Source organism: Armigeres subalbatus, chromosome 2, assembly GCF_024139115.2.
Source record: "Armigeres subalbatus isolate Guangzhou_Male chromosome 2, GZ_Asu_2, whole genome shotgun sequence".
In the NCBI taxonomy this organism is placed as follows: Eukaryota; Metazoa; Arthropoda; class Insecta; order Diptera; family Culicidae; genus Armigeres; species Armigeres subalbatus.
This window is the reverse complement of record NC_085140.1, coordinates 426,936,256-426,952,264: the sequence shown is the minus strand read 5'-3', so window position 1 is coordinate 426,952,264 and position 16,009 is coordinate 426,936,256. Positions and strand designations below refer to the sequence as shown.

The window sequence follows — 16,009 nt, the reverse complement described above, 5'->3', positions numbered from 1 at the left end:
GAACTCGCCATCTGCGGCTTTGTAATCCTACCCATTTGTAAGGCTAAATGGAGAATCTACTGGAGACGTACACCGCTGTTTATTTCAAATATTTTTTTTTTCCAAAAAGTTTTTTACGCGGTTTTTTAGAATGGTCAGGGAAATAATGAAAACCGCAACAATCGATTTTGAATGAAGACGGCGGATTTTGGGATTTACTTGGTTTTCAGGATTTACGCGGTTTTAATTTACGCTGAACGTATTTATTCTTCGCATAAAAAACTACTTCAGTGTAAACTTATGCAAGATTTTATGTGTACATATATTTATACAGGACGCACGTGCAGCTTAACTTTAGGCAATTAATTATAAATATTCCAGATAGGTAGTAGTCTGTCATTCGTCACTTGTCATTATTTTTTTATCAATTGATTGACAAATACTCTCCATCTCTTAGCATCCATTGGAAATTCATGATCCAACCCCGCAACAACGAAGCAATCAATGGATCGCCCATTCAAAACTCTCTCCAGAATTTAACTCAAGTCGAGAGGCCCGGCTGATAACGACGATCCTATTCAGATTCGCAAGCATCGCGCACTTGAACTCGCATCCACAGAGACCCAGGTCTCTCCCCCAGTTCTCCCGCGGTATTCGTACGCTATAAAACACGACGGGCAACCGAGCGGCAACGTTTAGTGCCGTGCCGATCGCGGTTCCGAGTAGTGTTGCGTCGTCGCTGGTTGATTGAAGTTCGGTGTCGAAGAGATGTGCGGGCGCTTATCGCTGTTGGTGCTGGCCGGGCTCGTGGCCGTTGCCCTGGCCGCCGGTTCGAATCTGGAGGAGGACGAACTGGCTGCTTCCAAGTACGTGACCGACCTGGAGCAGGAGATTCTGTCCCGCAACAACGAAGCCACCGAGGCGTCCTGGGCCTACGAATCGAACCTGACCGAGGAGAACCTGAAGAAACGGAACGAGATCCAGACGCAAAATGCTAATTATTTTAAGGTGATTTTTTTTTATTCTGCTCACTAATGAGGGGGTGGACAAGATGATTGAGCGCAACGACAACTTATGTGGTCAGTCACGACCGCGTCATTTGCATTGATGGGTTGACATGGTGGGGCAATGCTTTTACACTAGTTTACAAAAGTTTCGCGCTTTTGAATCGAATAATTGTGTAGATTTCGGAAATGTGATCAGAAAATTATTGAAGATAGTACCATTCTCGAATGCGCCTTAATACCAAATATGTATCTTCTACACTTCAGAATCACAGCTTCATGAGTTGTGTGGTGGTTGAATGTTTCAAAAGTTCGAAACTACTGTGAACTTGTGTATTTGAGTGGCTGTTTTTTGATGGCGTGACCGGTTTGATTGGATGTGGTCAAATAGAAAGGTGTGCCAAGAACAGAAGATGCAGATGGAAAAAGTCGATCTGTAAGCTATTGGGCACTTTCTTTGGTGAACCTGAATATCAGGTTTGCCGGATAAATTTCAATCTTGATGTTCTACTTCGAGCCTCTCAAGAAAAAGATTGTACGCCTACCCTCATATGGCTGGGATTTGTTGTGATTGTAAATGATGCGCTTCGTTGCGGACTCATGGTTCATTAAGAGGCACACGTCGGGTGCGAAGTAAGAAAATGAAACCGTATAATCGCTGCAGAAAATTTGAAACTCCTAATTATGATTATGAATTAAGATTGGCTATGACGATCGGTGACCTAGTGAGTGTGATTGATTTATCATTTTATACGGTTGACGGCATTTTAAAGCTAATCAAATGCGTGGATTATTAGTCATTGCGGAAGTTGTTGATATTTTCCTTCTTTGAAAATAAGTGAGTTGTTTTGAAAATTTGAGCCTAATTATGGTTTTTTTTTTCATTATTTTGCAGAAAGTGGAACATTTTTAGAATTAAATTGATTTTTTTCAACAGATTTGTATCAAATATATTTTACATTGCTCTCGTGGCATAACATCCACAACTGGGAAATTACCGTCTAATTACTTAAAACTTAGTGTTTAATAAGCACTTTTACAGTTGTTAAGAGCAAGTTTCTAATATCCGTGTATCATGTGTATCATGGAAGTTAAGACAATTTCCAAGATTGGACAGACAATCGAACCTAGGTATATTCAGTATGGTTCTACCTTATTGCCACATATTTTACCGCTAGGCCAAGTAAAGCTCTATATGAGTGACAGCAATAGAAGCAAAACTGGAATTGTTACCACGAATTCGCCCTTATTCGATGTTCTCTTTTTCGAAAAGGTCGATTAGGTATAACTCTATTAATCTACTAAACTAGGTCTCGTTAGACGTTGAAATCAAAAAGTATAACAAAACAAAATTGTAAAAACTTTGACTTTGCATTAGCAGATAGTGTTACCATTGAAAATTTAGCCCAGATTGTTTGTACACATCTAAGCTACGCGGAGGGGTGAATGAACTGATTTCAATGAAATTGCGTTATGAATCAGCTGAACGGCTGTCTGGGATTGTCAATTAATCTCACTGCGCAATTTACAATGACTCAAACATTTCATTGTCATTGCAGACAGTTGAATACAATGCGAAGTTTTTTGTCAGTGTGTTGAACAAATAGAAAAGCGAATTGCGTAATGCTCAGAGAAAGTTTCAAATGAAAATAAGAGATTTTTTTTTAAAGCGAAATGCGAAATTTCATTTCACAACTATCATAAACAATACTTATATAGTTAATAAAGTGGTCCCACAGAAACTCATGGAAGAAAATTATACTTGGATGCAATATGGACTATCACATTAAAACAGCTTTAAAAAAATGTTTCATCATCTTCTCTACATTTCTATAACCCTTAACCACCATCCCTTAAATAATTATTCATATGATGTTCTACTGCCTCAAATATTTTGGATCGAACAGAATTTGGTATTCGTCAAGTCATTTAGATAATCCATATTAAGTAGCCAATTCGTTAACTAACCAATGTTTTTGACTTTCTCGTACAACAAAGTTGTACTGAAAGGCTATCATTTTACTCCGGAAACGAATTTTTTATATGAGTCTCGGAGATCTACAGTGTTATATACCAATCGCCTCAACTCGACGAGCTGACCAAAAGTCTGTCTGTCCATGTGTAGTAAGACGCCATTGTTAATTGACAATATGGTATTGGAAACGACTAGAAATAGCAATTTCTACATAATTGACACTGTTATGTCATACGGGACACACACACATACAAAACAAAACGTAGTTTTTTAAATCCCTGAAGAAGGTGAAATATACTCCGAAACGTCGGAAAATAGACGCAACAACGTTTTGCGGCTTTATAAGACTAAAAGAGCCGATAAAAGTAAAAAAAAATGTTATTATCTTTGGAAACAATTTTTCAAAACCGATGCTGCGTGATTGGTCGTTTATTTTTATGAATCCTTTTGTGATTTTTTGTAGCAATCGAATCAAAACTAACATATTTCGGTCTATATTGATGGAAGAACCACAGGGAGTCTTATCTTTTGTACGTGTCAGTGTTTTTGAAAAACAAATTTCTGGCTAATGTTTTGTCATTTGTTTGACTCGGTCACGCACGCCAGAGGACCAATCATATTTGCCCATTTATGTATGCAGTTGATCAATTCGGGCGTTATAGATAAGTGATCCTGTCTTTCTTTTCCTTTTAGTTTTTTGACCAGTTGACTATTTTAGTCAGATTATTAATATGGGTAGTATGCTCAATTTAAAGTTAATCAATTCGGCTAGTTGAATAATCCTATTGATAGTTCGATCAAAACTGGTGGAGTATGGTTCATAAAATTACATTGAACGGTATTAGACAGGCGGCTGCAGAAATTTAACAAAATCACAGTAGTAATGCAAATAATATCAGTTCGAATTGAAATTGACCTTCTAGAATATAGACCAGAGTTAAACTCACGGGTCGCAATAAGTTGAGTACGGTTCATTGATATGTTTTGATAAATCAAAATCGGAAAACGGTAGTTTTAGTTTAAACAATATTTTGAAACTTTATTCAATTACGTGTTGATATTATTAAATTACAATGACTAAAATAAAATCTCCCACTACAAATGAGTAATCTTCCATAGAATATTGCTGTTAAGGAAATCAGTGTAGAAACAATTATAAAATATGAAAAATTCTTTAGAAAGTACAGAATTCCCATAAACATAGGAAAGTTTTCCAAAGCCAAGAAGCAATTAGTTAGAAGCAGCAACGTAAAAGTTGCAATTACAGAGGAGTTTTGCTTAAAAGAATCACATTTTTCCATCGAAAAAAAAGAACTATGCATAAAAAATTTGAATTTATAATCAACTAGCTCGGCCCGGAGAAATTCGTACCACCAAAAATTGATAAATTTTCTGATACTTTTTTTTGCGTACCGTCATCGGGGGTGACAATGGGTCTGATGGGTGAAACAGTGACCCATTCTCACCCACATTTGACCCATTGTCATCCCCGACATTTAGAAAACAAATTGATCCTTCAAAAAGGTTTTTTTTTACAGTTTTCAACAACAATAAACAGACAAAAGTAAGCACAAATCGATTTTTTAAATTTAAAAATTCCATGTAAATTTTGAAGCTTTTAGAAATTTTAAAATTTAATGCAATTTGTTCGAAAAACCATTTAATCGAGTTTTGGTTTTCAAATTATTCCAGTTTCATCATAGCATGTTTCCTTGTAGATAGAAGAAGAAAACGAATATAAATTAACAAAAATTGGGTTTATTCTTCTTGAGTGATGCGCGGTCGTACAAATGTCAACTTTTTTCTATATATAGATCTTTGCAAAATTTGTGAGAGATTTTATTGAAAAGCAGGTAACCACTTTTCCTCAGTGGGGCTTGAGCTCACGACACTCAGTACTATGGCGCTTTCTCCAAATACATGGTCCTTGGGTAGACTGAGAGGTGAGTAATGAGAAGTAAGTTCTTTCTCTTTCTTCTTATTTTTTTCTTCGTTTTCCTGTACCCCTTCTTCCAGCTTCCTCGTTCCTTCTATCTTCTTCCTTCCTCATATTATCCACCTTCTTTGTAAAAAAGAAGAAATACATTATTTTTTCTTTCTTTAATCTTTCTTCTTCCTTCTTCTGATTTACCTTCTGGCTTCTTCTTTCTACCTTTTGCTTTTTACCTTTTTTTTCTTTCTTCCATTTCCTACTTCTTCTTCCTTTTGCCTTCTGTCTTCTGTATTCTTCCTTCTGCTTTGTACCTTTATTTTTTTTCCTTCTTATTCTTCTTCCTCTTCAAATCCTTCTTCTTTTTATTCCTACTTTTATCCTTCTTTCTTCTCCATTCTTCCTCCTTTCTTCTCCTTTCTTTATTCTTCCTCTTCTTATTTTGTTCTTTCTATTTCTTTCTTCTTTCCTTCTTCTTCATTAATCCCTCTTCCTCCATTCTTCTGTATTTCTTCTTTCTATCCATTTTCTGTTTTTAGCTTCCTCTAAACTTCTTTCTTCCTCCCTTCTTCTTCTTTCTTTCTTCTTCCTTCTTAACTGTTCCTTACTCCTTTATCCTTCTCCCATTCCTTCCTCTTTCCTTTTTCTGCCTTCTTCCTTCTTCCTTTTTCCTTCTCCTTTCGCCTTCTTCCTTCTACCTTCATTTTTATTCTCCCTTCTTTCTTTAATTTTTCTTCCTTCTTTCTTCTTTACTCTACTTCTTGTTCTTTCTACCTTCTTCCTTATTCCTTTTCATTCTTGGTTTTACCATTATCCTTCTTCATTTTTCTTTATGATCTTCCTTTCTAACTTCTCACTTTTTATTTCTTACTTCGGATTGTTCATTTCCCATTTCTCGCTTATCATTTGGCCTATCAACCATTCGGCCTCATAGCCTTTAGCCTAACGGCCTTTAGCTTTATGTTTAATGCTTGCTAATTGCTTCTTTGTTTTTGGGAAAATCTCTGATAGGTATTTATTTTTTGGCATTACATGGGAAAATTTTATATTCATTTTTTGCTTCTTCCTTGATACATTTGATGGCCATATCTTATTTTTCAGTGGAAACTTTCTAAATAATAATTACATTTTATTTTATTTCCATCGAAAATAAAGCTTTGAAACGATATTTCTTCATGATAATTTTTATTAGACGCTTTAAAAAATAACCGAATTCATGAAATATAATGAAATAGTCGACGTTATTTAATTTTTTACAGGGGAGATTTCGGCAGAGATGTATGATATCTCAACGAGAATTGCCGAAAGTAAGCAACATATCCACCAGGATTTTTTGAGAACAGTAGTAGTGCTGTATTACAATACACTGACGGCTGTTTTTTTCGCGGGTGATACAAATCACATAAATCCAAATATTTGCATGAAAATCGACTCTAATAAGAATAGGTTTATTGCCGTTCTCACGTTTCCTCCTTGCTTTTTAAAAAGTGCTCAAAAACCGCGTGAATCTAAAGATTCGGACAGAAACCGCGTGAAGATAAATTTTCGTGAAGAGCGACTTACTTAATTATGGTGCAAAAATATCCACAAGGCCACATGGAGATCACCTAATCAAGAAACGGAAAACCAAATCGACCACGTTCTAATCGACGGTAAATTCTTCTCCGACATCACGAACGTCCGCACTTACCGCAGTGCAAATATTGAATCCGACCACTACCTCGTTGCAGTGTGCCTGCGCTCAAAGCTCTCGACGGTGTACAACATGCGTCGAAGTCGGACGCCGCGGCATAACAAGACGGTAGACTAGCCCAAGAATACGTGCAGCAGCTGGAAGTGCCCAACGGAAGAGCAGCTAGGCGCAACGTCTCTTGAAGATGGCTGGAGAGATATTCGATCCGTCATTGGTAGCACCGAAACCGCTGCACTTGGCACGGTGCCCCCGGATCAGAGAAACGACTGGTATGACGGCGAATGTGAGCAGTTAGTAGAAGAGAAGAATGCAGCATGGGCGAGATTGCTGCAACACCGCACGAAGGCGAACGAGGCACGACTTAAACGGACGCGGAACAGACAAATCTCGATTTTCCGGAGGAAAATGTGCCAGCAGGAAGATCGAAACCGTGAAGAGATGGAGCAACTGTACCGCGCTAATAACGTACGAAAGTTCTACGAGAAGTTAAACCGTTCACGTAAGGGCCACGTGCCACAGCCCGATATGTGTAAGGAAATAAAGGGGAACCTTCTTACAAACGAGCGTGAGGTGATCCAAAAGTGGCGGCAGCACTACGAAGAGCACCTGAATTGCGATGTGGCAGACAACGGTGGCGGTACAGTAATGAACCTAGGAGCACGCGCGCAGGACATGCTTCCGGCAGGCTTGACAAAACTCCTCACCCTCGCTAGAGTCAAATAAATCATCATCAGCAAAATGCTGCCTTCGCATCCTCACAATTGAGTGGAAGCGTAAAAAAGCAGAGGTACAAAAACGCAGAGTGAGGAAAAGCAAAATAAAAACACATGTGAGTGAGGCGTCGGGCGAAAGAGCATTCATTGAGCCTCCGGAGCGACGCTTTGTATGTGAAAAAATCTTGGAGGCCGGTTTGAGTGTGAGTGTAAGTGAGTGACGCACCACAAGAAAAAGATGAACAGATAGACTCGCTCTTGTTTTGCGACGCACAAGCTCGGGTTTAATGATGCACAATGTTGTGAGTTTTGATGCTTACTTCTGCTCCTCAAAAAAACTCTTGCTCTTGCTCATTTTCTACTCGGCGAGGAGTTTTTGGCAAGCCTGGCTTCCGGAGGAAAGGATGACTTCCGGCTCTGAATCTCCAGGAAATCCAGGAGGAGATCGTCCGGCTGAAAAACAACAAAGCCCCTGGAGTTGACCAACTACCAGGAGAACTGTTTAAACACGCTGTTTAAACACTGGCTAGAGCGCTGCACTGATTACCAAGGTTTGGGAGGATGAGATTCTACCGCAGGAGGGGATGGAAGGTGTGGTGTGTCCCATCTACAAAAAGGGCGATAAGCTGGATTGTAGCAACTATCGCGCAATCACATTGCTGAAATCCGCCTACAAGGTACTCTCCCAAATTTTATGCCGTCTACTAGCACCAATTGCAAGGCCGTTCGTGGGGCAGTACCAGGCGGGTTTTATGGGCGAACGCTCCACCACGGATCAGGTGTTCGCCATTCGCCATTCGCAAGTATTGCAGAAATGCCGCGAATACAACGTGCCCAAACATCATCTATTCATCGACTTCAAAGCCGCATATGATACAATCGATCGGGACCAGCTATGGCAGCTAATGCACGAAAACGAATTTCCGGATAAACTGATACGGTTGATCAAGGCGACGATGGATCGAGTGATGTGCGTAGATCGAGTTTCAGGGTCATTCTCGAGTACCTTCGAAACGCGCAGAGAGTTACGGCAAGGTGATGGTCTTTCGTGTCTGCTATTCAACATCGCTTTGGAGGGAGTAATACGAAGGGCAGGGATTGACACGAGTGGTTCGATTTTCACGAAGTCCGTCCAGTTATTTGGCTTCGCCGACGACATTGATATCATGGCACGTAACTTTGAGAGGATGGAGGAAGCCTACATCAGACTGAAAAGCGAAGCTAAACGGATTGGACTAATCATCAACACGTCGAAGACGAAGTATATGATAGGAAGAGGCACAAGAGAGGTCAATGTAAGCCACCCACCACGAGTTTCTATCGGTGGTGACGAAATCGAGGTGGTTGAAGAATTCGTGTACTTGGGCTCACTGGTGACCGCCGATAACGATACCAGCAGAGAAATTCGGAGACGCATAATGGCAGCAAATCGTACGTACTTTGGACTCCGCAAAACGCTCCGATCGAATAGAGTTCGCCGCCGTACCAAACTGACTATCTACAAAACGCTTATAAGACTTGTAGTTCTCTACGGACACGAGACCTGGACGATGCTCGTGGAGGACCAACGCGCACTGGGAGTTTTCGAAAGGAAAGTGTTGCGTACCATCTACTGTGGGGTGCAGATGGCGGGCGGTACGTGGAGGAGGCGAATGAACCACGAGTTGCTTCAGCTGTTGGGAGAACCATCCATTGTTCACACCGCGAAAATCGGAAGATTGCGGTGGACCGGGCACGTAGCAAGAATGTCGGACAATAATCCGGTGAAAATGGTTCTCGACAACGATCCGACGGGAACAAGAAGGCGAGGTGCACAGCGGGCAAGGTGGATCGATCAGGTGGAGGACGATTTGCGGACCCTCCGCAGACTGCGTGGCTGGCAAAGTGCAGCCATGGACCGAGCTGAATGGAGAAGACTTTTATGTGCAGCACAGGCCACTCCGGCCTTAGTCTGATAAATAAATAAATAAATAATACACCTCTGGTGATGCAAAGGGCCGACCTGAAAGATCTCCATCCTGTCGAGCTATCGCTTTAAACTGTTGCCAGGTTAGATTTCGGTTGACTACTTTTATTTCTTTATTGAGACTTCGCCGCTATGAGTCAGTGGGTCTGCCTCTGCTGCGATGTCCCGCTGGGTTCCAGTCTAATGCTTGTTTACAGATTTTGTTTCTACTACTGCCGATCCCGAGCTTCTGTTGCCATCGGCCTCTGGTGACAACGACAATAAAGCTCGTTGTTTGAGTTCCAGTTGTGAAGCCTGGTAGGCCCGAATTATGTACCGCAGATGTCTGTTGATAAACACCTGCAGCCGTTGAGTGATCTCCACTGATACACACCATGTTTCGCTAGCGTATAACAGCAGAGATTTCACGTTAATGCCAACGGCGCGCCGTCGTGATGCCACCGCCGGAGTAAAAGTGACTGCCACGCCGCTGCCGTCGATAATTTGGTTAGGAGTTGTTGGTGGCTTTAGGACAGAAGGTCGAAAGACAAAAGGTCGACGGACAAAAGGTCGACGGACAAAGGTCAAAGAGACAAAAGGGATAATAGGTCGAAGAGCCAAAGGGCGGTGGGTCACAAGGTTGAAAGGACAAAAGGTCGACGGAACAAAAGACCGAAGTGAAAAAAGGTCGAAAGCACAACAAGTCGAATGGACAAAACGTCGAAAGCAAAACATTTTAACACCTACTAGACAAGATATACGACAACAAGTTTGGAAACAGGTTTGTACACATGTACAGTAGGAATAGCCTTTTAATCCAAAGCTGTACATAACACAATTAATTGCATATTATTCGGTGATTCAACCGTACGAACAATAATGTTAATTAACACTCAAACACGCGTGCTGTTGTATTTTGTACAACACTAACGAAAACACATCTCTTATGGTACACAACATGAACGAGCCTGCATGAGCGTTCCAGGATTGCACGTGAACCGAACGGTTTATAATCATGGTTGTGCATATAAATATTGTATATTGGCGGGAGGATTTAGTGTTCAGATAAGAGGTTGTGAGTTCGAGATTGGACCATCGTTCTCATGAACAGTCTGCAGGTCGGATATCTAAATCGCTCGAAAAGATATCTTATACTACAAATTCCTTGTGGTCAGATACATTAATTCCATCGTAAAGCCATTCTAGCAACAACAAACATGGCCCAATATTCCTATTTGGCCTTCCCGGCCAGAAAAAATCACGATAATAAAGTATAAAGTATCCTCTTTTGCCAGTTATGACCCCCGATGAAGTTAGGTACCGTATTATTATGTCTGAAACTCGATTTTTGTAGAATTTATGCATATGCACAACATGTGATAGATTTAGTTAGGTGAAGATGTTGATCCAACGAAACCAGTACGGATGCTTGATTTGTCCAATCTTCACATGTGCTTTACTGTTGTATATCCACAGTCAAGCAAACCCACCTCGTTTCACACTCTATACAAATCCGCCCAGGCCGTTGTTCTAAATGGTCGGGATTCTGCCAAACCACACTAAGCGCCAACTTTACCCATTTTTTGCCAAAGCTTTCGTTTAGCAGATTTAATCATGACCATCTCAACCTTCCGAGACGGCCTAAAAATGCTTACCCATTCTCACCTGCCCTGTGTATACCTCTATAGCTAGAGTAATTGAAAAACACAAAATATCTGGCTGAAAATCTTTTCAACCATACAAATTCTTCGAAAATGATATATTCGACAGTCAGTGACATTCACAGTTCTAAAATATGTTCCAGAAAATAAAAAATGAAATTGCATAACTTGTTTTGTCATACGAGATAAAAATTCAATTGCCCCGAAGAAAATGATCCCACCAATCAATCATCGTTGTGTAAGACATTCTATTTGTGATCGAAACAATCGAGCTTGTTTACTCGTGTTTATCTCGAAACATATTACGAGTAGCCCAATAGGTCTTAATTACCTTATCAGATGCTCCTTGGTAGGTTGCTTCGAAGTAGTCTTTTTCCATAAATCTCTCATGCTTCCCCTCATCAGAATCATTCGATTAAATCAAACAACAGCACCGGCAATCTTACCTTGTGTCAATGGCACGAGTTTGTCATCGATCAAAATGAGACTTACCTCAACAACTGATCATCATCAGGTACAGCTGATTTGCCTTTATAATATCTCACTAAAAGTAGTCACATGAGAATTACTAATGCAAACAGACTCGGGGCTTCCTATATTGTTCGAATCTACACTTGGAGCATCTTATAGAACACATTGGAATAGCCTGCTGTAAAAAGGCGTCAAAACCGTTTAAATGTTGGAGCTGACCCTGGCACATATGATTTGTTTGTATTTTACGTTTTTCGTTTTTACGAGAAAAAAATCCTTATAAATATGAGGAAGTTATTCAAAAGATATCGTTCAAGAAATGCTTCCCACATATTTGAATTTTACAGCACCTGATCGTTTTTCCATTCAAACATGAACTAGAAATACCTGGTTTGATATTAATCAGATTTAAACAGTTTTGACCAACCGACTAAGACGAAATAAGTACTCTCCATTTAATTCCACCAATTATTTTCGATATCTTTGCAGATACGTATTTATACGTAAGTCGAGTCAAGTACGAGACACTGAAGACGACCACACAGTTGTGGTCGAAATACGTATCTGCAAAGATATCGAAAATAACTGGTGGAATTAAATGGAGAGTACTTAATTCGTCTTAGACGGTTGAATACATTCCACTAAAAGAGCTTAATATATTTTTCTGAGTTTTGACCAGTTAAAGATCCTTATTTTCCCCACAATTCCGTCTCGAGCTCGCGTCTTCGACATAAGTCATCGCCATCGTTGCCGCCGTCCGAGTGTGCCGCGAATTTTTAATTAAATGCGGGAGGGTAGAGTCGCATGCTGATTAGGGGTTCACCTCGACTTAACAATGCTGCACTTCACATGCAGCAGCGCTCGGGCGGCTGGTTTGACGGTGTGGCGGCTTGATTGTTTCAGCACATTCATGATCGGCAATTTCCCATAGCTAGCGCGGACTTGGACGTTCCGTTGTTTATCCGTTGCTAACTTTCGCGGTTGCAACGATTCCAATCAGCAGTCAGCTGGAGATGAGCTACTTACCCCTTGCTCTTTCAAAACATCGATGTTTACTTTTATGTGTCATGTTTGGATAGATTTTAGCGCTGCTGGATGTGGGAGATCAACTACAGTCGTCATGACTATCGTCCGCACGAAATTTGGTCGTCAGTCTAGGCTGGGATTTGGTTGCATGAGCTTATCGTAGAAGAGGCATGTGATCGGGTTTGGGCTGTGAGTTGCGAGTTGGCTTTGGCAATGAGTCAATTTTGGTGTGTTATAACTCTCATTTGCAACGTTGCACTTGTTGAGCCTTGGAATGTGCGGTACGCAGAATTGAGCGCTGCTGCCTTTCTAAACTCCGTTGAACCGTTGATTTTGGAACACACACATTCTGAAAACGAGGCAGCTTGGGACTACGAGTGCAATATTAACGATTACACTGCACAATGCTCACAAGAAGTTTCTGAAGAGAATGCTCGATTCTGGAAGGTTATCTTAGACAGACCTTGAAATACAAAAATAAAAATAAAAATTATTTGCATATTTCAGGAAGTCGCCCGTGAGCTGCGAAAGTTCAACTACAAGGCCTTCAAAGATGAAGATCTGAAGCGCAAGATTCAAAAGATGACCGACCTGGGCTATGCCGCTCTTTCGGAAGATAAGTTTACCCAGATGTTGGACGCCATCTCGAGTATGTCAGAGAATTACGCCATGGCCAAGGCTTGTGATTTCAAAGATTCCACCAAGTGTGATCTCTCACTGGAACCTGAGCTGACGGAGATCTTCGCTACCAGCCGCGATCCGGAGGAGTTGAAGCACTACTGGATTCAATGGTACAATGCTGCAGGTGCACCGACCAAAGAAGACTTCCTCAAGTACGTCCAGTTGAATAAGGAAGCTGCTGAGTTGAACAGTTGAGTATTTCTAACATCATTTTCGAGGTATATCATAAGTTAACCCTTTTCTACTTGCAGATTTCACTTCTGGCGCTGAAGCTTGGTTGGATGCCTATGAGGATGAAACATTCGAAGCACAAGTAGATGCTGCTATCGAAGAAATCCGACCACTGTACGAACAGATCCATGCATACGTGCGCCATCGGCTACGTGAGCGCTACGGAAACGACGTGGTCTCGGAGAAGGGGCCCATCCCGATGCATCTGCTAGGAAATATGTGGGGTCAGACGTGGGATAACATTGCTGATATTACAACGCCCTTCCCGGAGAGCCGTCTACTGGATGTGACCGAAGAGATGGTTAATCAAGGCTACAACCCACTCCAAATGTTCCATATGGGAGACGAATTCTTCGTTTCTCTCAACATGACCGTACTGCCACCGTAAGTCTATCCAAAGCCATTATCGCTCTCTTCCCAATCTAATCACTAACGCATTTTAGCTCCTTCTGGGAGAAAAGTATTCTTGAGAAACCAACCGACGGTCGCGAGTTGGTCTGTCACGCTTCTGCATGGGACTTCTACAGCAAGGACGACGTTCGTATCAAACAGTGCACTCGCGTCACCATGGAGGACTTCTTCACCGTGCACCACGAGCTCGGACACATCCAGTACTTCCTGCAGTACCAACACCAACCGAGTATGTACCGCGAGGGAGCCAATCCTGGCTTCCATGAGGCTGTTGGTGATGTTCTCTCCTTATCTGTGTCCACGCCAAAGCATCTGGAGCGCATTGGTCTCCTCAAGGACTTCGTCTTGGATGAAGAATCCAAGGTGAACCAGTTCTACCGATCCGGTTTGAGCAAATTAGTCTTCCTGCCGTTCGCCTACACCATCGACAAGTACCGATGGGGAATTTTCCGCGGAGACATCCAGCCGCATGAGTACAACTGCAAGTTCTGGGAAATGCGCTCCAAGTTCTCCGGCATTGAACCCCCCGTCGTTCGTACCGAGAAAGACTTCGACGGTCCGGCCAAGTACCACGTGTCGGCCGATGTCGAGTACCTGCGCTACCTGGTATCCTACATCATCCAGTTCCAGTTCCACCGATCGGCCTGCGAACTGGCCGGTGAGTACGTCAAGGGCGACCCGGAGAAGACTGTCAACAACTGTGATATCTACCAGAGCGTAAACGCTGGTAATGCCATCAAGGAGATGCTGGCTATGGGATCGTCGAAGCCGTGGCCCGATGCGATGGAAGCCCTGACCGGGCAGCGTACGATGAGTGCCGATGCTCTGCTGGAATACTTCAAGCCGCTGTATGACTGGCTGGTGGTGGAGAACAAGCGCCTGGGAGCGTACGTTGGATGGGAGGCGACTGATAGTAAGTATTCCTGTGTGGAAAGAGATGAAATATGAAGAATTTAATGGGTGATACTTTTTTTTCAGAATGCAAGCCGGAATGAGATGCACGTGTGCTTAAATATTGTTTTTAGTTAGGTGATTGAAACGATCTATTTTGAACTATTTTAAACGATCATAAATATAGAGACATTTGTTTCCCACGTGAAAAAGGTTTTATTTCTTGTTCTAACGCCTGCTTCTTCGTTGTGCAAAGTAATTTATGACTTAATTCGATTATACGACGTTAATAAAACTACGAAGGGTAGAAGCTGTTGAGAGAGCTACAGAGTAAGAGGATGATGTAAATTGAAAGAACATCTAAATATTAGTGTTAAAAGATCTCTGACTGCATTTCATGAAAAATTGTGATGTGATGTCTTGAGCAAATTGAAAATGGCAATTAGCATATCATGTATGCAGTATGATTGTTAAGTTTACTTAGAACGGCTGAGTGGAAATTTTTTCAGAAAAATTGAAAGAAAATTGCTCAGAATAAAATTGTATGGTTACGATGTTACGAAGTCATGCCTATACAAAGTTTTAAGGAATGGGGAAGAAAATATTGTTCAAAATATAAAAGGGCTACCGTCGGTGGTGACTTGGTCAAATGGGGGTGAGAATGGGTCAGGGCACACCACTCAATATGGACGCAACGCTCAACTGTCATTTTTAGTATTTCTTTGAATTTGATTGTATGTTCCGCCTTTCGTGTTTCTGTCTTTTGTAAATACGCCTTATTTGTATTCCGAATTCTGTTTCATATTTAAGAAGATCTGCGTGTTTTCGCCTTTCGTTAGGTTCACATTTTCCACAGCTGCAACTTGAGAAAAAAATGCTGATGTAGCAGGACATAGGTATTAGCGTGTGTTCAGGATAACATATTTATATTTCTTCTCTTTTAAAACTAACTGGAAGGACTATTATTAGAATATAAAACATGAGAAGTAATTTACACAGTAAGGAATTTTTGAGTTAAAGTTTTAAGGAATCTGTTCCTGTTCTGTACAAATTTATTCCTTCGCAAAAAAGGTCCAATTTAAAAACAATTTTTTGGAAGAATAAATAATTAAAATTAAATAAATTTTCAATGGAAGATCTTTGGAGCTATGAAACGAGGAACCGGAACATTCGTATATTTTGCGACGTATGGTCTTTAACGATGTCTGACATATAACAAGCAAACACGTGCTCAACATGGTGTAGCGTTAGTAGTTTTATACCGGCTCGTTGCACATTTCGCTGCCATAATTTATGGCACAATTGAGTTGAATGCAAATTCATTTCTTTCATTGAATGTTCTATGCAAGTAAGGATAGGATTTGTTTTCATCGGGAAACGCTTTGGTATCAAGTAAAT

The 16,009-nt window shown here is 41.1% G+C and overlaps 1 protein-coding gene across 1 annotated transcript; it reads left to right on the top strand.

Moving 5' to 3' along the window:
* Positions 1–602: 602 nt before the first annotated feature.
* On the top strand, positions 603–14,822 carry LOC134213545 (angiotensin-converting enzyme-like). Its single transcript, XM_062692682.1, has 5 exons — positions 603–987; positions 12,905–13,268; positions 13,330–13,693; positions 13,753–14,633; positions 14,699–14,822. The coding sequence occupies exons 1-5, from the start codon at positions 748–750 to the stop codon at positions 14,713–14,715; spliced, it is 1,866 nt and encodes a 621-aa protein (XP_062548666.1). The 5' UTR covers positions 603–747; the 3' UTR covers positions 14,716–14,822.
* The last annotated feature ends 1,187 nt before the right edge of the window (positions 14,823–16,009 follow it).

Bases quoted from the DNA above. Each gene is read 5' to 3' on its own strand.
- LOC134213545 (XM_062692682.1), top strand. From the start codon at position 748: ATGTGCGGGCGCTTATCGCTGTTGGTGCTGGCCGGGCTCGTGGCCGTT. The intron at 13,269-13,329 runs GTTGAGTATTTC...TTCTACTTGCAG, and splicing joins GGAAGCTGCTGAGTTGAACA to ATTTCACTTCTGGCGCTGAA. The intron at 13,694-13,752 runs GTAAGTCTATCC...AACGCATTTTAG, and splicing joins AACATGACCGTACTGCCACC to CTCCTTCTGGGAGAAAAGTA.